General features: G+C 31.3%; 1 protein-coding gene across 1 annotated transcript in view; it reads left to right on the plus strand.

Annotated features, from left to right (window-relative positions):
• LOC131842494 (uncharacterized) overlaps window positions 1–23864 on the plus strand; it is an 84879-nt gene extending 61015 nt beyond the window's left edge. Inside the window, exons 2-5 of the mRNA XM_059191032.1 lie at window positions 18442–18638; window positions 20623–20854; window positions 21760–21837; window positions 22195–23864. Coding sequence (XP_059047015.1) covers window positions 18442–18638; window positions 20623–20854; window positions 21760–21837; window positions 22195–22507 — 820 coding nt within the window. The 3' untranslated portion in view covers window positions 22508–23864. The remainder of the gene's footprint in view (window positions 1–18441; window positions 18639–20622; window positions 20855–21759; window positions 21838–22194) is intronic.
• Window positions 23865–25909: the final 2045 nt, after the last annotated feature.

The following is a 25909-nucleotide window of genomic DNA, read 5'->3' on the forward strand; positions in this document are numbered from 1 at the left end:
CGGTTGTTTACTGTCGTGTATTTCAAAACAGCAGACGAAATTATAATGTAATCTATTGCTTAATAACGTATTAATTAAGTTTAGAGTGTTATATTGCAGTTTTTTTAAAATACCAGATATTTAAGTAGTGGTAATTTAGTGTATAGTATTACTTGTATTTACCGTGGTAATACAGAGTACAAAAAACAAATATTAAGCCCTTTCACAAAGTGTCATTTTTTAAATACGCAGACAGTTTTATTTTGAAGAAAGAATCATTATGTTTCGTCTTTATCAATACCTTAACCATTTGATCTACTTAATTAATAATGAAAGAAGAAAGAAATACAGAGATAAGTAAAAAATATACGAAGTACATGAAAATAATTAGCAATACTTATTCGTAGTTAAAGTGACAACCATAATAGAGGCTAATGGCAGCCCACTTTTATATGAGTTTTGTTTTGTTCCGAGTGCTACATAACTTTTAATGTTCAGTTTAATGACCAACTGCTTATGTATGTATATTAGTAATTAATTCTTCTTAACCGCGTGTGCATGTTCTTACGTTCTTCGTAATGATGTCATAACGTTATCACAAAGAAATTTATATCATCTTATAAATGGCTATTGCATGGTTAAGTAATATAGTCTTACTTACATTATAATAAAAATTATAAATGTTAAAATAACTACTTCAGTCATAACGACATTGACAATTGTTAACGACAACTACATTGTGGGATAAACATCATAGCAAAGTCTATTTAATATCAAAATAAGTATAAAATTTGTGAAAATGAATAAACAGAAATAGAAAAAGGTGGACTTTTTTGAAGACCGCTAAAAAATAAAATTTTTATGAAAATAAATTATAATACAGCCCAGGTTACACGAATATAATTATATTAGAACTTGGATAATAGGATCATTGGGCGGACAAAGCTGCTACTACTACATATGCATATTTATAATCTATAGTTAATTTAGTAATTAATCCTAATAATAAAAAAAAACATAATTTATATTATAAAAAGTATTAGTAAGAAAATATTCTAAAGAATTCTACAAGGTTCTACAAAAGAGAACTAAAAAAAAAATGCCGTAATACCCTACAAAAAAGGCGTAAATATCCGTGCTGTCGTATTTTCTTTACAAAACAAAATATCGGAGTAATTCTGAAAATAATTAGAAGATGGATATAGGCGTGTAATCCCCGCTATAACAGGATCGAAGCCGCACGAGACGTCGATACCCAGTGGATGATTAATAGCATACCGATAATCCCCAGTTCGCCGTTTTCGTTTTGTTCAGGCTCTCCACTCGAAGCTCGTATTTTAAATGGAGTTCTAAAAAGAGGCCGTTCTAACTGATATAGATTTGTATCAGATTATATAGTCAGATACGTTTATTGTAATATCTTATCTAGATACGACATAGATATTTAGTTATGAATTATTTCATAGTAGTAAGTAAAATTGACCACACTAACGCTTTTGTATGTATAAAGTATCTTACAATATAAACGAGATATAATTATATATATACAATATTTAAAAATTCATCTTATAATGGAGACTACACTCCAAAACTACCCTATAAATCACACTTTCGTGCTGTAATCAAGATCGTTTGATACAATGATTATTGAATTGAGTCGTGACAATTAATCTCGTCATCGAAGCTTTGGAGGTTTGCAATTTCTGTACCCATTCACACAGTCTACGATTCAGCATTTAATCTGTCAAAGATTGTGTGCAACTCTGTTAATTAAGGATCAGTGGGAATATTATTAATATGATGTGAGTCCCTAAACTATTGTGATCATAGAGCGGTACGGTTTGAGAACAACAAACGTATTTAACAACACATTTTGAAACCAATCATCGTACGTTATCTTACTAACATTATAAAAGAGAAAGTTTGTGACTATGGATGGATGTTTGTTACTTTTACACGCAAAAACTACTGAACGGATTTTGATGAAACTTTATAGAAACATAGCTTATACATCATAATAACATATAGCCCATAATTTAAAAAAATATTATATTATATTAATTGGGCGATATATAATGATAAGTGTGAAGCAAACCCAGTCGCGCGGGTGATAAAGTATGTAATATATAAATATATAAAAGTTATGAATTAATGAACAACTCTATACATTATACCACTAGAATTATAAATTATAAAGACAATAAAATATATAAATGTCAACGTAATTAAATTGATGAGGCACGTGACAACGGTATCAACTTCATAATTTGAAAGGGAAATTTTTCATCACCCCAAGCGTTATGCCAAATTGAATTGAGAGCCACGAATATCCGGACAGGTCGACGACGCCCAACGTTCGCTCTGCTGAAATTACTTGGGGCGATGTTTTCTCAAATAAATTCGTTTCAGGTGAGAAATTCGAAGACGTCGAAATTCGAGATTCAAATGGATTTATTGTCTTATCCAACGGTTTGCTGTGAGATTTGTTAAGTTATATATTTTATTCTATAGGTAACTCATCAAAGTTGTTATATATTTATAATTTGTAATACTGATAAAATGAAAAAAAATTCTAAGTAATAGTTAATAATTAAAAATAAATAGTTAGTGAATTCGCTTATTGATAGCCTAACTGACTTGACTTCGGCCTTATACTACAGTCCATTGTTGTCTCGGTAGCATATATAATTACATATAACATAATAACTTCATATTTTATCATCACAATACAAAAAAATATCACTCTTGTGACTTATTTCAGTCCTTTTCAGATTTCTTATTTTTGAGTAAAAAGATGACATGTAGTCATCTTCAGGATAAAAGTTTTCTTCATGTGCTATAATCACATTAGTTGAACTCTTTACTGGTGAAAAGGCAACAGCGGAAGAGACAGAGACACATACTATCGCATTTACTATTATTAGTAATGATTTTAATTTTTTTTTTATTCATGTAATAATTTTGTTTATTGCGATTGGAATTTATTAATTGTTTATATAGTGCTGTAGTAGTCTGACATATATAATACTTGTAACTTACAGTTGAATTATACCTATTTTTAAAACTGTATGAATAGGTAATGGATATTCATAACAGAAATCAAAAAGATGAGACGGGATGTGATGTAATAATTGAAAGTTTCACCTTACAATATTAATGGTCGTCATATAGCGGGAGGGTAAACAATACATGCCAGTTTAGGGTTTTTGTAAGTGCGTGGGACATCTGCTTTACTTCTAAAGCAGCTGTGTGTTAACAAAAACATCAAATTGTAAAGCTGAATAGATAACCCTGGGGTACGACACATCTACATTTTGAAAGGAAAGCTCTCTAAAGATATTTTACCTGAGCGGCATGAATGTTGGTACCGATCAACAAATAGCGCAAATGTAACACTAATCAACAGCCTTCAAAAAAGGCAAATTTTTAATCTTTATTCGTGTTGTGATGTCGCCATGTCGTCTCCAATTCCAAATGAGATTTAGTGTTATTTTTATGTAATTTACATTAAATCGATATTAATTTTGGCGTGATTGAAATCGTTTTTTGAATTTTTGTTTGTTTAGTGAATATATATATATCAAAATATATGAAACTTATATATTAATTTATCTATACATACATATAAATAAAATTGGAGTATCTGTTTGTAATATTAAAATAACCGTTTTTTACTACATGCATATGAATATAAGTAATACGATACATACACCAATTTATTATTATTACAATTTTTGTCTGTCTGTCTGTTTGTTCCGGCTAATCACTTAATCACTATAATGGCTGGACTGATTTTGACGAGACTTTTTTTGGCAGGTAGCTAATGTAATAAGGAGTAACTTAGGCTACTTTTATTCTAGAAAAATAAAGTTAAATTCCACGAAGTCACGTGTACAGCTGTATTATTCGTCTTAGTAAAATAATATAATATTTTACTCTGTTTTGCTAAAACAAATCTTATATCGGGAGCATGAGACGACACAAAAATAATGGATATGCATAAAAATATTATTTCTCATACCAAAACTGGACGCCGCGCCGGATTATATTTATTCAAATGCACAAATATACCGCCAAACAAAATATCTATCCTGGAGCAAAGAAGGCACTGCTAGCCAGAAATATTAAAGTTATTAATAACGAGCATATATTTAGTGCATATCATAATAAATAACGTATAATTTAGGTCATCCTAAATGATAATACATTTAGGATGACCTAAAATATACGTTATTATTAAAAGTTATTTTTTCTCTGAATTGCCTACAAATAGTTATACTTTATGACAGCCCGCGTGGAATGGAGTGTGTTATTTGGGTACAATGTTATACGTAGTGAGTGAATAAGTTTTTAAATAATAACAAGTACTCACAGAATAAGTATTTGATCAATTTAATTTTAAAATTTAAAACTATTATTATGAAAATAAATAAAATAATTTATTTTTATAATATTAGTTTTAAAAAGTTGCTGTTGTGTTTCTAGGTCTCATCTTGTTCACTTTATTATCTATAAAATAATATATACAAAAAGAAAATCCTTAATATTTCTCTGTATCGGTACGTTTTACTAAAAGTAAGGTGAACTCGTAAACCAAACAGTTGCTTGTAAATGTATCCCCAGTGATTTCAGTGCGCTGAATTGAGCAGAAAACAAATATTCGTATCAATAGAGAATATTTCCCATAAGAAATTCAAATGCGTTTCACCCTGTTTCCTATGGAAATCGCTATGAATGAATAAAGAATCAGACTTTGTCCGTATAAAGTTTCCTATAAGAAATGAAGCTTTGTCGGCTTTTTGTTAACAGAACTTTGAATATTTAATTTACATAGACATTTAGAAAACAATTTTGTAGCGGCGCGTGGTATTAAGTCAGCATTTACTTAATAAATATTCTCAATTACCAATTAATTCAGCAACATACTTCATCAATATTCGATATACATAACTGACACTTATAATTACTACTTCATTCAGAAAGTAAGAATAAATTATCTAGTTACGTACGTATAAGTATGGCTTTGTCCAGCAGTGGACGTCTTCGAGCTGAGATGATAATGAAGTATGGCTGATTTAGTTCAATTAGGTGTGGGTAAGTAAAGCTAAGCTAAGCTAAGCTAAGTATAAGCTAATAATAAAAGTTAATAATAAGAGACATTCTAATAATTCTGGTCATTTCAAATAATTCAGTTTATTAACGATTTCAATAAACAACATTGCCATGAAGTTGCAATTTCATGAGTAAATAGATAATATAATAGTTTTCCTCATTTTTGATGAATTTGAAACAACCAACAAGTTGAGGACCTACTAAGTGGTGTACGAAAGTGAAAATGAAATGAACGACACCATTGGTACATGCCATCATGTACCCCTGTAGTACCTACCCACGCATTGCCATCCAATAAGACTAAAGTATGGTGCTTCCTTTCCAGTCATATCTCAAACTTCAGTCGAAACAGAGCTTGTAGAGATACAATTTTAGGTACAACAATCAGACAACTTTGTATGAGTTCTACTTCGATAAAAATAACGTAGATTTACGCATTCTTATTCTACTATACTAAAAATATAAATGACAGACTGCCCTTTTGCCACGAATTTAACCTTGTGACATTCAAGATATTATCGCGTAGGTAACAGGGATAACGATTCTTGGGTTCCTACCTACCTCTCCGCTATTTTTCATTGTTATCGTTTCGTTACTATAGATCTTTTCTGGATTTTGAAACATCCGTACAGATTGCATTTCTTTGCCGTTGGTTTAACCGGAAATAAAATTAAGACTTTGTTTACTTATGCCAGTGTTTTATTGAATTATTATTATATTTATTAACTTATATATACATTATAAACATCATCATTACATAAATATTAAACTTTTTCAGTTATTTAGATGCGATTGTAAATCGAGATGGGTTAGTTAGATTATTAATCGTCGCTTGTGCTGCAAGTCAAATATTAGTAACGAGTAAACACAACATGGCAAATATTAGTGAGTATTATTATTCATTGTAGTGTTCAGTGTATCGTCTCTCAGAATTAGGTTTTCTATCGGTGTTTCCCTGCACTGAGTACAGTCAGAAATTTCGTTTGATAGTTTTTGATCTAACGCCCTTTGATCAAAACACAAAGGCCAATGGCTACCATTCACTAATATCTATTGATAAATTATGTATGTATTAAGCTCAGAATATATTAAGTATCCATTACAAAATTGAACGAAATCCAAGGACAAGGGTAAGACAGAGGCAATCGATCAATAGGCCAACCTAAACCGGCCCACATAGTTTTCTACTTAGTTTGACCAATGAATTCGAACCATCCGTGTTGGTGTAAAATATCTTGTAAACAATAGATAAAGTAGCACATCTGGCTTCCTTCAGTGTTGTAGTGCAAGTTTCAGTTCTATTAGTCACAGGATGTTTACATGTGATTGTTTACTTCGTGGCGTATTAGTGATTATTATAGATGGCGCAGCGCTGTCTCTTATGTTAAATACCAAAATCTGATTACATTGTAGACAAATATCAACACAATCTTACGTAACTATTATTTGATGTAAACATACTCGTATGAGGTAAAGTTTAGTTGTTAATGTCTATTGGTATTGACTCGATTAATTAAGTATTTTTAGATTTGAGTGGACTAATAATTGTTTCAAAAGAAACTTAAGTATCTGATACTGAATGAAATTATGAAATCGTAGCTAGATATATATTTTCATTTCCAATGTGAATTATCTTATTTTATCTAAAATAATATATTAACCTAAACATTTTTTTCATATTTACAAAGATCATTTTATTATTAATTTAGGCTGATTCTAACATATTGACAAATATCACTATATTATTTTAGGCCACTTCTATGTATTGTAATATTAGATATCCACATGTCTACGATATAACTTTGTTAATAGTCAAATTGTCACTGGATTTTTGTGTAACAGCTGCAGTGTGTCGCTAGTTAGTGAAATAAAATTTGTTCTATTTAATTAATTTGAAATATTTGTAGTAGTTAATATTTACCTAATACTTATGACACATGTCAACATTCTGACGTTCTGTAACTAGGTTAAGTACTTTTAATATTTTTTTACTTTCTAATTTTTTACTTTTAATTATATCTTTATTTATATATATTTAATAGTACCTATAGTAAGTTAAGGTATTAAACCTTAATAAAACATTCTGTAAATTTAAAGTATTAGTAGTATTTATGGGTACTCGTCTATTTTAATGTAGAGAAATTTGTTCCACTTCGTCTATGTACTGAAAACGTCATGTTCAGAACAATAACTAAAGCAAGTAAACTGCGAATTTTGACATGCGTCACGGGCCTCTATATTGTCAATGTTATGTGGGATTTCGTCCGAAATTCACGGTACGATGTGATTTAGCAAGCTTTGTATTTTTATTTAGGCTCGCCATTCGGGCGAACGCAAAAAGCAAAATAAAAAATCATGCACAATACTGTGCGTTCCGTACGTTTTATTGTTGTTCTATCGCTCACTGTCCGTCGTTTGTAGAAAAACATGTAACAAAGTTATATATCTACCTACCGAGAGGGTAATAGGGAATATGAGTGAACACAACATTTCAAATATTAGTATATTATTGATGACTAGTGTAAAAAAATTCCTATTGGTAATGTTGTATATTTTAGTTCAGGTATACACGTAAAGTCACATGTTTTCTCACCAGTGCTATATATATCTATATAATATTGGATTCCTATCGATACAACACAGAAATAATTTTAGATAACATAGCACTAAGACTTTTGGTATGTTTTTTACAAAGTACTTACTGGAAGGTTGTGTTTAATTATTTTACTTTCTTAACCGAATTTAGAATAAAGTAACAATAAAAGCGATTAAACCTCTTTGCTTAATTTTCAATACTAAATACAATATGTAATTATAGGTTGCATTTATTTTAGCAACGCGGACTTTGAAATTTACCTTCACATGGTCTTATTATCCCATTTTACAAAACGCACGGCACCCTTCAGCGACTGTGTAGGCTATCATTTTTCACGCCCTAATCCGAAGACAAGGCTCGTCAAAGGGGCGCTTATCGCCTCTCCCAATTTATTTTCACGGGATTTTCACGTGACATTGTCATAGACGTGTCATTACACCGCCACACGACCGATGTTTCCCGGACAAATTATAGGTATACGCATCAATAAACAAGAGAATTGAGGCTTTATTCCAGTCATTTGGTATTGGGAAAGTATGTAGCCTATGCTTTTATATAGTATAGGCCTAGAGAGACCGGTATTAACACTAATTACCAAAATCCATGTATTTTGTGGATATTTCATAATATGTAATGTTCATACTAATTACCGTACTAATAAAAAATATGGAAGCGCGAATCAAAAGTTATATCGCTTTTTATCTGTGATAATCTAATTAAATATATAGCAATACTGATACATTATGTACATTGGTTTGCATCAATATGTGGTAACACTGAAAATGTTGTTCAGGACTTCGTCCATTAGATATTAATGTAAAATTTAAAGTATTTGCAGCGCTTAAGAGAGCTTCCCTTGCTGCCTGATTTTTTCTATGAATTATCAGGTCTAAGTTCGATAAACAACGAAAATTATGGTTTCATCCCATGTACACAGTACGTATCACGTTCCAATAATACTGATACCTATACTCTTCCTATATTTTATTTACAGACCCACAGAAAGGGGATGCTTCGTCGAGAATATCAATATCTTGAGTTTATTTAATTTAATTTCCCCGGATCATGAGTATAAATATTGTTATTGATATTTATTTGCTTCAGAAACGCTGAAATAAGCGGACGTTGTTGCTTCTATAGCTACATATATTGGTGTTCCAGCCATTTCCGGAAAATCAGTGCTAAAACAATAATTAACATTTATTACACAGTGTAAAGCAATTTGAGCTTTATTAGTATATTTAGCTTTCATTTGTATAAAACTACTTATACCAATGTTTTGTATAAGTATGAGCTAATAACAGAATGAGAAATAGTATGAAAAATGAAGTTATATAAGAATAGAGTGTAGAAATTTTTTTATTATTTTCTTGATGACAACAATTAAGGTCCATTATTGGTTACTTTATTGGAGACCTTAATAGTCAAAAAACGATTATGCATGGAGTAATTATATATATTTTCCTTAAATGTGATATTTTTTTCATAATAATATTTATTCAATTTGAAAATTGAACTCTGATTCTGATGATGACCAAACTCATCATTGGATGACTTTAGTCATACGGCAGACTGAATTCTATTATACAATAATTAGACAATTGCATATTAAGCGTATTTAGAGAATGACCAAATCTACCTATTCACGACAACTACTACAAATACATATAATTTAACCTAATGGTAATATGAACACTTTATAATACCGTTAGGAGGTACTATATTGCAGTAGAAATTTTTAACTGCTTATTTCTAACCAAACAGTTTTAATTAAACTTCAATCTCGGCTGAGTTTTTATCGAGATCACGGAAGTTTTAACAGATAGTTTGTTGACATTCATAATATTTATTTAGTCATTTTAAACGTATCATGAACGAGATGATTTGAACTAAATTAAAACTTTAATTATTATATTACCGACAGCAGGTGAATAATGCTTTTAAGTGTATATTCACTGTTACTGTAAGTATATTATGATATTGATGTTAAGTTATGTTATATTAATATCAAAAGACATTACCGACTGACTAAATGACTTATTGGAATTAATTTTCATTTTAAACTTTGCATGCATAATTAGGCTATATATGATATAATAGGACATAATATTTTACAATCATAACTTAAATAGACTGACTACCTTTGTTAATTGCAAATTTTATTTAGCTTTACATAATGAGTCTTGAGGGATTCAATAAACGCTTTACTTTTAATTGTTTGTATCGACATCTTTCTTATATTGCTAATAATGACTTGAATATATGACTTTTATATTTTATTATTTGTTATATTAGACGCTGCTTGCTTTGGATAATCATAATTTTAAAAATGATACTTCAGTTTTTTCCTTTAACGTTGTTACAAATAATAACACGATGAAATCATCATAAGAGCTGCTTGTTTAATTAGCATCTATAAATTGTGTGACCAAAGTGAATACCTCGTCATACATCACTAATAATGTGAACATGCATGCGAACTAAAGTGCGTTGCTCTGCACTCGTGATCTTTGTTTCCTCTTCCTAGTTCTATGAATGAGTATCGATACAACACATATACACACACAACGTACATATATATTTATACAACACAACATATGCGTGTACAGAACAAAAAACGCCCTTCATTATTGAAGGCCTCAACCGTGCGAAACTCTGGTTGACAATCACAATGTCACGCTGTTTATTACTGTTAGTACGCCTACTAATGTTAAATAAATCAGTTATACATCATAATTAAACGAAAAGCTTTGAAATGTGTTTTTTGAGAATAATATAAAATAAAGCGCGAATTGAAGAAGTACTACATAGGGTTTACAAAAAGAGACAAGTTATAAATACTGCTTCAAAATGGACGGTGGATAATATTGGGAAATTGGAGCTAATACATTGGGGCTAGTACTTATTATTAAAAAGGAGAAACGAGAGAAGGGGACGATCAACAAACAGTATATCAGATGGATTAACGAAAAAGTTGAAATCGTGGCGGTGGAATCGCGGGATGTGAAAAGAGCACCACCAATAGCGACTAAGAGCGTAGCTCTTAAATTATAAATAGATGAATACATAATAAAATATATTATGTATATAACAATAATAATCTCATGGACATATCAATCCCATTTAGTCCCAAATTAAACAGAAGTACAGGTTCTGTTTAATTTGGAACTAAGGTTATAAGATCTAACAGACTAAATACTTACAAGTAACGACATAACAGAATTATACGTAAACACATAACTACACCTAACAAGTAAAGACTAATAAGAGCACACATACTCATGGATATGATGTTTGTACCAGTGACCATTGGAAGGTAAGTCAGCATATCAAATCGATACCAAGGTTGCAAAATAATAAATAAAAATGGTACTAAAATCTAGTAGATAAAGCAAATATTTAAAGTATGCTTAGTGTTATATACATATTAAATTCACGCAAATTGTTCATACATAACTTAATAGTTATATACGCTTGGTTTTACACCTTCCCAACTAGAAATGTATTATTAATTATAAGCTTTTACGCAATGATTTGAATTATTAGACATTAAAAAGCCCACGCAAATATTTCACAGAGGATATCTATACAGAAAAGATCTTTTATTCTATGAAATTCTATAAAACGTACTAGCTCTTTAACTTTAACTTATATGCATGTTGAACATTTTTGTAAAGAGTAATGGAACAAAAAAGGTACTTCGGTAGTTTCGAGTAATGAGCCAGGTAGACAGGGCTCTAAAATATTAATATTTACAGGTTTTTCTTACAAATATGTGATATTGAGAAAAGGAAACATATATACATAATTGAACTTTCTGATTGGTATCATCAATTTTCCTCCCTCACATTTCTGTAGATCGCAGGCATGAAATTACTTAAGCTTGATAAAATATTCAAACGTGTTCCTTCATGTGCTATCAAGGAAGTTTGATTGGCATTTAGCTTTCTAGAAATGTTAATGAAAAGCACTTTGGATTCCGAGCCAAATTCGATCAGATACTCGATATTAAATGCTTGATGTAGATATTATATTTAAGAGGAATTAAACCGTTTGACGTTTGCCGGCTCCCCCACAAAGGACTTATCGAATATGGGTGTAATCGAGTACGAGTTGTGCACGTATTACGAGTTATCAAAGCCAATATGCCTAAGCGTCAAAAATCGATACTCTCTTTGTAATGTTCGCTTTGAATTGATACTATACCAGAATTGAATTCCATTTACCGAGTATAGAAATATTTACAATATATACGTATACATATTTTTTATATATACCTATATATAATACATGTGTTTACAGAAATTAAGTTTTTACGAAATTCACTGTACCACTCTGATTGTAGTGCTCTATTGGGTTCCATTATTCAAGACAAAGATGTTTATATTTGCTGCCAAGAATAGGTCTCCTATACCTGTTAGCAAATATAAATATCATGTTGAAGACCTTAAGACACTGTTGAAGCTTAAGAGTTGTGTATATGCGAGTATGTGTAATCACTTGAGTACTTTGTCACATTCACATTAAAGGAAGCTCAAAATATATTGCCAATAAATTGTCATTGTGACAAGGTACATACGTGATTATAATTATTACTCTATTACAAACTGTTCACCAAAGCCGCGCCCACACACGACCGGATGTTAGATCGTAGCCTGGCTGTCTGACTAAAACGATATGCCATCACTTACTTCACATTAACTATGTACATTGCAATTTAAGGACAGGAAGGTCCACCTACGTAGATAAGCTTTAGTAAATTAACTAGTTGTTACTCGTGACTTCCTCTACACAAATTCATATCCCCTACTTTATTTATTTATCATAATCAAAAATATGTGTTCAATGGTTAAATCGTGAAAAGGTACTAGACAGGCATAATTTATAATATTAGTATGGATTAGTTTAAACCCAAACTCGTAATACCCTGTATTTAGGCCTGTATTTTTTCTTTTTGTATACTAAATCACAAACAGTAACTATATCGATGTAGGCTAAATTTCTCTGACTCTAATTCTCATCTTATTATGCAGTCTATATACCTTATTATGTACGCGTATTTTGAAATAAATCATTTTACTGAACGTAGCAAATTAGTCTTGTCATTTTATTGAATTAATAATCCCTGACGGAAAAACCAATACCACTCCTACACTAATTTGCTTTGCTTTTGTACACTTATCTGACCTCGTAACACACATGCGTCCACACATACTCAAATATAGTGATATCGGTGCCTGTATTTGATGAAATAGGCTTATACTATTATAAGACAACCCCACCGATGTCCTATTAAACTGTCAATGGTAGGGACGTAATAACGCGTGCGCCGGAGTGCGCAATATGGCCCATATAAATCAGCTAATTAACCCTCCTAACTCTTATTAATGACATAAATTTCACGCTTGGAGGCTTTCAAGATGTGATGTGGGTTTAATATGCGCGTACTCGGTTGATACTCGGGTAAAAGCTTCGGTGTGGGTCGAGAGATGATATTGTGGTGGCGACAAGACGATGTTAATCTATGTTATCCGCCCTACTTAGTGTGTAAGGTCTAAATTAGAAACAAGGCCCTCTTCACATTAAACAACTTCCGTGAGTATAATCGTAGGACAATTAGGTATTCTGTGGTTTTAATTTAATGCGAAATACTCATTAACACTGTTTATTTGGTTTGGTAATTACACACATAGAACTGTGGTAGAATCATGAACTACTGTGGTAGTATTATAGTGTTGTCATTATAAAATGTTATATAGTATATAGACGTTTTAATTTTTTTCTAACGATTTGTTTTTATACTCGTAGTTTGCTTACACATATTAAGAACGTTATTGAATAAAATAAAATATTTCTTCTTTTCGTAACAATTTATATTTTCTGTGTTGCACTTCTTTTATAATATGAATATCATAAGGACAGTCAGAATATCAGAAGGATTTAAATCTAAGTTTATATCGAGATTTATATCAATAACTATAATGCATATTTTGTGTCTTTATACAATCAGTTACAATTTAAATTCTTAAAAAATTAACCGGATCTACTTAAAAATACCGACTTGATTATCAAACATTCCAACGTCATATTAATTAACTATCTATACTAGAATGCATCCGATTCGGTATGTGATCGGGCTTGAATGTGCACAAGTGCTAATAATATTAAACTAAATGTCGCGGAAACAGCTTCATATCGCGTGCCTCGCATCATTATCGAGGCATAACGTGTGACTCGTAGCATCCCATCCCTACAGCTTATCGCGCCATCGCCGGACCAGATGGCATCGCTTACGTTGTATAGCTTTCATTGCATTTTATTGCTTCGATATCGTTAAGTATTAAACTATACATATTATGTAAAAGAACGTCTGTTTATACACTCGCGATAATCTTTTTTTTTTACGGATTTTCATACCGTTTTCATCCAGAAACAGGGTGATTTCTGAGGTATATACCGGTAATTTCGTAAATGATTCGAAATTAAATACGGGTGCCACAACGTGTCGTTTGTTATTACAAACATTAACATTATTATTACAACAATAACAATTTATCAATTTAAATAGTAGAATTATTATTCTACTATATAAATTGATAAATTGTTATCGCAGTCCTTTATTTTATCGAGTTTGTAACATAAATTGGTTGCCAGCTCATTACACTTTCTACTTTTCTTTCTTATACAACAACCAAATTCTTTTTGTATCTTATCGTATAGTCCTACATTACTAAACTAATGTTGGACGGATTTTAGTAACTATTAAAAATGGCTTAATGTGTTGTCTAGCAATTTAGAGATTCAAAACGGGTGTTACAAATACTATTAATTTTATATTAGCGGATTTTGAAAATTTTTCATACAATTTATCTGTGTCAAGGATACATCTGTGATGTTTAAGATTAACATAGTAATATCAACTACACTACAGTTGTATGATTTGTAACAATAAAAAGATAATAGATGTGGTTTAACGTCACTAAACACCGAATTTTAATTTCTCTATTAATAAACTTTATAAGCCATTCAATGACAAAAACTTCATGAAAGGTCTCCAGTGAAGTAGAAACGAAAATCGTGTTTTTCTTCAAAACCGAAGCGAGGTCGGCGATGACTCGTCAAATTAAAAGCACTACGGAACCGAGCAGATGAAACGTTATTGTTACCTACAATAATTTATCAAAATGTCTGTCCGTTCTGACGGCTATCATACGCGGCTGTTATAAACGAAGAGCGAAACTTTTACGATGAGAATTAAAAGCTACAAGACTTGTTCTTATCCAGTTGTAACAGAAAATATATGACAGGTTAAGCTATCTATCGCTAGACAGATTTCTTCAAAAAATGTTTTATGTATGCTATGTATAATTGTTCTTGAATTTATGATATGTAGATGAGCTAGTGTTTATGGATTTATTTTTTTGTTTTCTTCCCAGGGATTTTTGTGGTAAAAGTTAAAAGTAATCAGCTCTATGATTAAGTAAATATATATTAAAACAATCCCGTTTTAACGTCAGAAAATATATTCAAAATATCATTGCAAAAACTATTTTTATTTTTTCTACTAATAAATAATATCTATAATCAGTGGCATAATAAATACAGAATCTAATTACCAAAATTCATTCCTTGGGTTTTTATACAAACATTTTCAGTAGGTATATATGTAGTATAATCTTTGTTATTTTATTCAAAAACAACATGGAGTTTTGTAATACGGCACGTTATGATTAAATCACGTCTGTTGAATAGTAATGACGACTTATCTAATGTGTATTTCTCAGAGATCCCTCACTGCCTACATTGAAACGGTAATGTACGAAATGAATGGTTAAAAAAGATCGTGGAGCGTGACAGAGATAAAAGCGTGTACGTTTTGTATGGCCGTGTGTGTGATGTCGACCATTAGCTATTAACATCATAAGAACCCTCTTCCTTTGGGGGTCAGTTGATATGGGGTCGACAAACTGGAGTGCATTCAGGCACATATCCTACCGTTGATACGTACATGCGCGTATAAATCAGCGATTATTTTCGATTTATTGAATAGTATTAATCACAGTAATAAATTAGCTTTATTGTAACTTTGGAGATAAATAAATAAAGTTATGAACTATACCAGATAAACTAATTATTTCGAACATTACAAAAATAGCTATTACCGATGACTTTGTCTGTAATTTTTGAGATGCAGTTTCTTTTCGGTTTTAAAAGTATTTTCAATTCAAATTTTGTTTACTTTTTAAGAAAAGTTGCTCAGTTTCAATAACAAAAACTACTGATTGTTTTCGACTTGGTTGTATCTTTTACGACCAAAACAAATTTTACATATTTCATAAGCCAAGGTCCTTGGCTTGTGAAATATGTAAAATTTGTTTATAGAAGTTGCCAAGGACCTATGTTAGTCTGCAGAAAAAATACGTATCCATGTAAGTACTACATTTATAAACCGTACAGACCACATCCCATGTCACTCAAACATTGTCCTAAACTGGCTAGTTAATCCAGCTGTCGGATGACCTAACCCTTATCGTGTAGGAAAATGTACGGTGTAAATATTGTTTAGGTATGCCGAGTCATTCCATACTTAAACAATATGAAATATATTTTGTTAATGAGTGATAATATAATATTGTACTCACCTGCGATTACAATGTACACTGGCGGAGAATCATTTAAGGATAGTAGAATGAGCATAAAGTCTGGTCAGTTAGTGAATATAATATAGTGAAAGTAATGGTTATTAGATGTGACCGCGTGGAGATCGACCTGATATTGCTAGCAATAAGGCTACTAACAATCCTTTAGCTCCCAATATTACACATAATATGATTTGAGTTTTTTAACATTATTTTATAAATAAAAATTAGAAAGTTGATTGAATAAAACTTAGTTGATATTTAACTACAGAAGAGAAAGGAAAAACTTACAGTGTACACAGTATGGTCACAAAAAGCTCGTCCAAGCAGAATTAATTAAAACTGCTACATCAGACGGCTAGCAAATAAAAAAGTAGGCAGACGAGTTCATATGTGGGTGAACACAGAAACAGCATTAGCAGGGAAGCTATGCGGGTAACAAGGTAATATGATGTTGTCCCCCACATGCATCACGGCAACTGAGTCCAGCTGACATTTAATGAGCAAAAATACTTCAAATTTTTTGTTACTAATAATTCAAAAACATCTCAGATTCATAAGCAGATTAGCTATTACATATAGATTAATATAGTTAAGATACACTTCTTATGTCTACTTTACCTTTCTAAAGTAAAATTTTCGAATGTAAAGTTTTTTTAACTCAATACGTCAACAAACTAATCTTTTTAATTAGTCTAAAATTTTGTTAACTAGTCTGTAAATTTAACTCTCTAAATGGTAGTAATATAGGATGATTAATTATTTTCAATACAAGGTTTTTTCTATAATATAACTAAAAATAGATAAAATCATGAATTGTGTTTATCTTAATATCATCATTTCAGTCCGGAAGACGTCCACTGTTTGACAAAAGCCTCTCCCTCCTCCCTATATTAATATAATTTACATAAAAAAAACAGAAGAAATATAGAGCCATATTGTAAATATAAAACTGTAATGTATAATAGTGATTATATTGTATATTACAGAGATTGATCAAAGACTGAATTTAATCTAGGTGAATAAGCTATCCCTAACAGATGAATTGTCATTCTCATAATACGATTTAGAGAGTAAGCTTCATATCATGTGGAAACACGGTTGCGTTAGCGGCATGCATAATGCAATGAGATGGTCGTTTGCGATTTAGAGCATTGCTGGGCTATTCAACCCAATTATGGTAGTAGCTAAGCAAATTCAGACCGAAATTTGTTATGTTAAATCTATCTTACATATTTTATCCTTACTAACATTATAAACGCACATGTGTGTATATATTTGTTCAATGAATGAATTTGTGTAAAACAGTTAAAAAAAATCACAACTCACAACAATAATTACAAACTTATAACAAAATGAGCTCTCTTTCTGTTTAGAATATTTATTATAGATTAAATCTTCTGAATTAAATATTTTACACAAATTATAATTTTAATCACCATATTCTTCGGAAATCTTGACGCAATGCCGTAAATATGTAGATGCGTTTTGAATAAGCTCGTCGGTGGCTTTAGATTATTAGGTTTACGCCGAAAGCGCCGCGGAAGTAAACGAGGCGACCCACTTGCGCCAAGTATCACATTATTACAAGTAGAACGTTATACTCGATTGCTTTCTTTCATAAATGTTTTTCTAAACCCAAACTGCGAAGAAAGCAGCATCGTAAAAATTTTAAATAGGTACTAGTCTATGATGTGTAGGACGTTAATTCTGAATTGGGTTAGACGTTCCCTTTAGAGTAATAACGTTATAGATAATAACGTTATTTTTATAATATTGTAAAATTATTATAGAGTTCACTTTTCGATCCTTTTTTAGGATTTAGTCAGGTTAAATTAACTTTATAATCTAATGACCTAATTTTCAGTAGTCTTATATCTAAATATATATATGCATTTTGCTAGTAATATACTTCTCATACTCGTCTACTTGAGATTAAAATTTCATATGTTTTTTTTTTATTTCTCTTGCAAGGAATTAAATAAACGAATAATTAAGCTGCGACGGAGCCTTCAGAATTTTATACTCTATACTTTAATCCGAACCTTTATATTACTTCTTAATTTTGTAATGAATACATATTTTTATCGACTATAATATTCACGTTTGTTACAGATCGGGTCGAGGGGCAGCCTACGCATGTTCGGAGGGCGAAGGGAACGCCCCGAAGTCATGCTGCGGTCGACCACCCCTCAGGCTATGTGTGCTCTTTCTGGGAGTCGTTGGAGCATGTCTGGTCGCCGCTGGTGCTGTACTCGGGGCCCTCAGACCACACCCGAGAGCACCTCTCACATTATTACTTCTTATGATAGGTGAGTTATTGCCTATTGTTCTTCGACTAGAATCGACTAACATCGGAAATATGTGCGTAGTAATTGAACACTTACGATGTATCTACAATATAATTTAGTAGTTGTTGTTTTTTGATGCCTTACCTGCGGTTTATTGTAGCTTTAACAAAAGCATAATTATGATAAATATTATTTTGACGGATATGAAAATGTTTTGCTTAGTTACTATTAATATCTAATTATAAGCTTTATTTAACTTAATTACCTTTTACGTCTAAAAAAATATTATAAATGAATTTGAGAAACAAACGAATGATACGTAATCATTCGTTTCTTTCTCAAATTAATTTATTTTACTAACACAAAATGACAGTGCAATGTGGTGACAATAAACTAGTCTGATAATGGAGCCTATTCCTGAATCTGTATAAAATCAATTCCTATCGAGTTTTATTTGTTACAATTAGGTAGTTGGTAACTTATTAAGATTATGGAGCCTCATTAAGGTTATTTTAAATAAGTTTATCACTTATAATTAGGATTTAAAAAAAACGCAGTTACAACTTACACATATTAAAATTCGTTTGCAACATTAATCGCTTTCGCTTGGTGTTCACTGAATGTCAAATGGAGTAAAGAAGTATTTTGATCACAACACTTTATAACTCATTTCATGCTTAAACATTTTTTTTCTACCTGATTAAATCAGATAACGACTTAATAAACACTATAAAACAAAGTTAAGCATGTTTTCCATTGTCTGAATGGTGCGATTTTAAAAAAAGAATTATATCTACGTTCTAATATTCATAAATCCAGCCGAAACGACTTTGTTGGACGTAACAGATGGCCATAATTAACCGTGAAACTGCGGGGTAGCTCATTGGGTATTCGCTATGCATATGACAATAACAAGTCTGTCCAAAATTTCATTACATCATTCACAAAGTCGCGTCCGCCCTCGAAGTTTTCAATTAAACTTCAAATGAGTTTTGGAGCAGAATTAATTGGATTTTCATTAGCGTTAGGGACAAATAATGTTGTTGTTACAGACAGCGATCTATAGTTTTAAAGACGTGGATATAATTTGTACACGTCAGTGGTGGCTGATAGGTAGCAAATCGGACTAGATTTAAAAAAAATCGTCTTCGTGAAGTGGTTCTTTCGGAAAAGGCAGTGAATGTACAGGATGTCATTTTAAAACCCCGGAATGGCGACGCATTAGACTGTAGTGTGGTCCGTCAGATTGTTTACTATTTCAATTATATAAAAAAACTTCATGTATCGAAACCTGCTATGTATAAGGCCATCTCATAATGTTTCCAATGTTTAGTGATCATTATAATGTTGTTCCACCCACATTTTGCTTCGTCAAGAAAGATGGAAAATTAGGATTTAATGCGTGGGTTTTGTATGCTGACCTAAATTTGAAAGTTAAGAAATTTCCAGTAACTTCTAATCATTTAATTAGCGATATTGTGTGTGATTAGAACATTCTGGTAGTTCATGTTATATTATAATAGAATGTATTTTCGAAATATTTTCATCTAGATATACCTAGGTAGAAATATTCATTAAAATATTTATAAAATTTCTAATAAACAACAAGTTTGTTACTTACTTCTTTTTATCTAAATGAGTATCTGTATAAAATATTATATTTTTTTAAGTATATGTTATTTTAAAGCAGTCAGTAGACAATAGAATTGAAATTAGATTATACTTTTTTTTTTCAAAAGATTCATACGAATATTGTAAATTCATAAATGTACCTGTTTGCTATGTTTTCACGATCAGAATACAGATCTTAATAAAATTTTACGTGAAGATAGATTTCTATCTCGAGGACGGATGGGCACATAAGGTGACAAAAAAGAAGGCGAGCATTTTTATTACGTAATCAGAAGAGCAAACAGCTACCTCTAAAATGTGTAAATGCAATTTATAGGTATATACCTATTTAGCTGTTACAATTTTAATACAATAAACATATAAATGTTTTCAGGTATAGGTGTGGTACTGGTAACAGCAGCCGGTCTAGCGTGGCGGTTGGGTGCTCGAGACGCTCCGTGTGCGTTGCTCGGGTTGAGGAGAGCCTCATGTCGCCGTCTTGTGCCGCGGCTACCGCCCAGTTATGCCAGACCCCACCATCCATATGCGGCAATGTTGTACCCAGAATTTCATTACAGACCACCTCCGCCTACATATCAGGCATCTATGCAAGAGTATAGGCTCAGGTATGATTTTCTTTAAAATTATTTATTCCTCCATGATTTAATATAGATAGTGCGTTGTAGCCTAGAGGTTAACTACTTCAACTTACACATACAATGTCGTGAAATCGAATATGATCGATGCAAAAAAAAATATTGCTTGTCAGCTTCTGACTGACTCTTAGGTAAAGCAAATGCCGATAACAAAACCAAAAATTAACCTGAGAGACGGCAATCTCTCTGCCACGTTAGATTCAAATATACCAATACCCAGCAAAATGTGGTCATGTCAAGTGTTGCGTTTACTGTAACGTCGATAATTGCCAATGCCCCTGACTACCTCATTCGGAATAACAATGGTGTCTGTATGTCATTATTTGTATAGATATCCCAATTATAAATAAAAATATTTATAGACTGAATATTAAATTTATGTAAAATGTCTCGTACACATTGAATCAATATTATTTTGAAAGTTCTACACACATACTGCCGTATTATAGGTAGAATTATTTATCGATTGCGAGCTCAGATACGTTCAGATACGCAAAACTTTATGTCAATTAAAAGTTCTAACTACCTTATGGTGATGATGGTCATTGTCATTAAAAACTGGCCAACTGGACTTGTTAGGGGCGGTAATACATAAGGGAAGTTCTAAATTTTATTTTAATGTTCGCTTTATTCGAAATAGGCAATGTAATGCCTAGTGATTTTTTAATTAAATTAAATTTCCAAAATACTAATAAAAATGTAGGTATGTGAATGAGTTGCTGACAAATGTCCTATATGAAAAAAATACTTGTACCTATAAGTAAAAAAAAGATATAAATGGGAAAAAATACAATGATTTACACACCCTACAATTATTGTATAATATGTTTTCGTTCAACGATGGTAATATATCTTATTATTGTTATGATTTACAGGTTACTTCTTTTAGACAGAAGTGCGCCGGCGATATCCCCGCCTCCTACGTACAGATCAAACGCAGCCAGTCTAGTCAGGTAATTTATAGTTAAAAAAAACCGAATATTTCTAATAAATTGACATTATAGAGATACTTATATAAATTTAACCAATTTTTTTTAATATTATTATAATCGTCATGATTAAAAATACATAAGATGAAGAAATGCAAGTTAATCGAGAGAGTTATAGACATTGCAAGCCAATGCATTAACAATAATTACTAATAAATCAGAGATACCTCCACAAAGTTAAATAGAAAAATAATACTGAAACTTCCTACTAATTCGATCAGATGGCTGATCTTCAAAGCATTATACGATTATTGAGTTGTTAAATCTCATCTATATCATAAAAAGATTAAAAAATTAAGAATATTTGTCTATTGTTCACAGAGGAGCATCGGGAATTGCCTGGTGTGGCTCCGAATACAGCGGTCCGCCGTCCTACCGAGCCCCTCGTGCTGATCCACCTGCCGCCGTCACTAACACCCTACCTTCTCTCTCTCCCCTCGACCTCAAGTACGTTGATGATAGCATACAATCATTACCGAAACCTACAGAACAAGAGAAAGACCCAGATGAACATTTAGTGACCATCGTCCACACAGATGCTCAGCCAGTCATAGTCACAGTGTCAGGGTCACCAGCTCTCAACGAAACACACATACAACCCCCCTCCGAAATTGATATACTGGCGCACTTATAACAAATTAAGTCTTGACTAGTATAAGTTTGATCGTTTAACGGTAAAAACCCTGTGATTCGTGGAACAACTTGGGACTATGTGTCCAGGTGAATAGTGATTAAAAATGAAGTGATTATAGCGGTACCTAGTTGTACTAAGAAATATTAATTCTCATTTAAATACAATTGGAAAATATTTAATATACAAGAGGCAAGAAGACTAATAAACGATGTAATAGACTCTTAAAAACTACATAAAATAAATGGTAAAACCGTTATTCATATTGTTAATAAAATGTTTATGGCTACGATTGAATACGTCAACCGTAATGTTTTTAGTCACTGTAACATATTATAAATCATATTTTATATTTTGATAAAAGAATCCATAAATTTGGATGTCTCACAACGAATATAAATTCTCTTCTTATTCTTAAGAATTTATTTACTTTCCTTTCATTTAAAATTGAATTTATCTTGCTTCATGTATATTTCTATTTTCTAAAATTAATATCGTTTCACGTACCTTGTTTTATTGTAGATAAGTTTGTGTAAATATTAAAAAGCACTGATGCATGAGTTATATTTGCTTTAGTATTAAATTAACAAACTATGTGCCGTGTATATACGTTAATACAAATTTAGCAATAAATACGAGTTTATTATGAGAAATGCGAGCAACGAATGATTTGTTATTTAAACCAAAACCTTGGCCGTAAAGTACCTATATATACAAACTAATAATGTTATGTTGCTATTAATTTATATAGATAGTGCCAATGATTGTTTAATAATCCTGTATATAAGTAGTTCGAGAGTATAAATAACACTGAACTGTTTTTCATATGATTCTTGATTTCTTTTAAGTTATTGTTTCTCAGGATTTTAATACTTCACGTCACATTGTGGAATCTTAAATTTATTTTAGTTACAGATATTACTTTACACTTCAGTCGTTTACTCCATTAAACATTTTAATTTGTTTACTATTTTCTTAATTCAACTAAGTATGATATGTTATTTATGGGTTCAAGCAAATATTTACGGTAAGATTTTTAACTTATACCTACTTAGAGAAATTGCTTGTAAATATCCTATGTACTTAGTGCACTTTTATGACTTGTTTATTAAACATTAATTTAATATAAAATATTGTTTCACACATCATGATTTTCCACTTCCAATAAATATTGAAATTTAGCTGTTATTTTGATATAAAATAACTCGGAACAATATCATACTCATGATTATTATGTTATTGTGTCCTAAACAATCGTAACATAAAGTTACTGTTAATAGAATGTAACAATAGTGTATTATTATATACTGTACATAACGTTATTTGTATTATAAGATAAATAAAGAAATTAGTGAAACCACTCTCGTGTTGTTTTTATGCGGATTACCAATTTCTACAAAGATTTCGTAACGTGTGTCTCCTTTCGCTTTGAAGAAGTCAATGGTCATAGACATTTAGTTTGCATAAAAATTCAGTGGATCACTAAAATAATGTCTGATACTTTCACTGTTGACAAATATTGTCATTGCATAAGTGTAAAAGGATTTATATATATATACATATACACATATAAAGTATGTAAAATTGTGTCTTAACATTTAGACTTCATTTTAGTCGATACTCCTACTTCTGCATTACGATCTATATCATATAAGAATTCACAGTTTTAGAAAATATCAATATATTATCGTGTCTAAATAAAAGTTGTAAATCATTTGGTGATTGATTGGTGACACTAGAGATTGTTTTAGTTGAAAATATTGTTTTAATGTAAGCCAGCGTGTATATAGAACACGCAAAGGTGTAAGCAGCTCTGTCCTTACAAAGAAAACGCGAAACAATACTGGACTATCCGAATATATACATTATATACCTAAACGATTGATTTTTGAGTTTAAAACAGCGGACATCAAAGGGTGAAAAATAAAAACTAAAATTCGTCTTGCTGGATATGGATATGGATGCATACAGAGTTTTTCCTATATATTTTAAAAATAAAATAGTATAAATTATTCCATTAAAAATACGCAAGCACAATAAATTACTCTTTAGCTAACAATACCCGTATCGTTACACCCTGAGGTTCGGTTGGGTGTAAGGTTGAGTGGAAAATAGATGGGTGTAGGTCGTACATCAATCACCCGTATCAATAATCGAGCCTTAGTCCTCACGATTCTATACGTCAACTAAAATAAACTTAGTGGATTGGCATTCTCTTGGAAGCAATTAATTGAGTTCCAGTGGACCCACCGTGAGTTGCTACGAAGAGCACTTGAAAGTAATTGTATTTCGTATAATATATGTTTAAATCAGAAGAACTAAAAGAAGACGACTACAAGTATTTGAAAATAAAGTTTTAATTCTGTAATAATGGATGAAAAGAAAAAAAAATAGTAATCAAACGTTCGAACGAACCGCCCAACATAAGTATAGAGCTATTATATAAACACTCTTACATATTATTAAATATACATAAACCATCAACGTGATGACAGATAAACGGCACTTGTGATAACACAAATTTAATGGTACTAATGGGCCAACAGGATTCATATAATGCTAACCAGTTGTCCAGTTCACCGTATTTAATGTATTTAAGTATCTATAACGTTTTCTCTTACTACTTGAATGTAGTTAATTGTAGCTAAGGGCAGGAACTGTTTACAAATATTAACAAACAAAAAGAGAGTCTGCTATTCGTTACCTTGTAATTTAAAAATACCTCTAGTTTATTCCCTAAACATGGACACAAAGCATCAAGATATTAATTTACGTTATAAATATTTGCTGGTATATAATTTTCATACTACAGATCAAGTCGGGTGTTGGAAAAAGTACAAGATATGTGGAAATGTATCAGATTAGCGGTCAATATTTTCACTTCACGTACCTTAATTTTGGTCTGATGCCCTTCTTATTTTGCAACTCAGAAACATGTAAGATTATCCAGAGAGATTCAACATATACGAAGATACGCCAGTACCAGTACTCTCCAAGACACGCGATTGTTAATATTATTTAGGAGAAGTACGCCCTCGTGTGTTTATTTATACAGTTAGATTAGGTTAGGTAGTTATTTGTATTGTCCGATAGGAAACAGAAGGTAGCTACTCAAAAAATAAATAGAAACTACGTAGGTACATTTTTAAACATGAGGTCTGCGTAAAAACATCCTAATAAAATAATTTATTCAACATTTTGGTAAATTGTATGATGCTTTGTGTCCAACGAATATTACTCAGGGCTCTTTATTACAGTCCGATTTTCAATTTTGCAACATTGTGGAGCGTTGGGAGTGAATTGCTTTACAATATAATTACAGAGAACCATTGTTCTGGAATCCACGAGGGCTTCGATTTACATTTAGAACGGGACGGATTTGTACAATTACATTTGGAGAGTATT

The sequence above is a fragment of the Achroia grisella genome, unplaced genomic scaffold (assembly GCF_030625045.1).
Source record: "Achroia grisella isolate CSIRO2021 unplaced genomic scaffold, CSIRO_AGI_Agris_v1 utg241, whole genome shotgun sequence".
In the NCBI taxonomy this organism is placed as follows: domain Eukaryota; kingdom Metazoa; phylum Arthropoda; class Insecta; order Lepidoptera; family Pyralidae; genus Achroia; species Achroia grisella.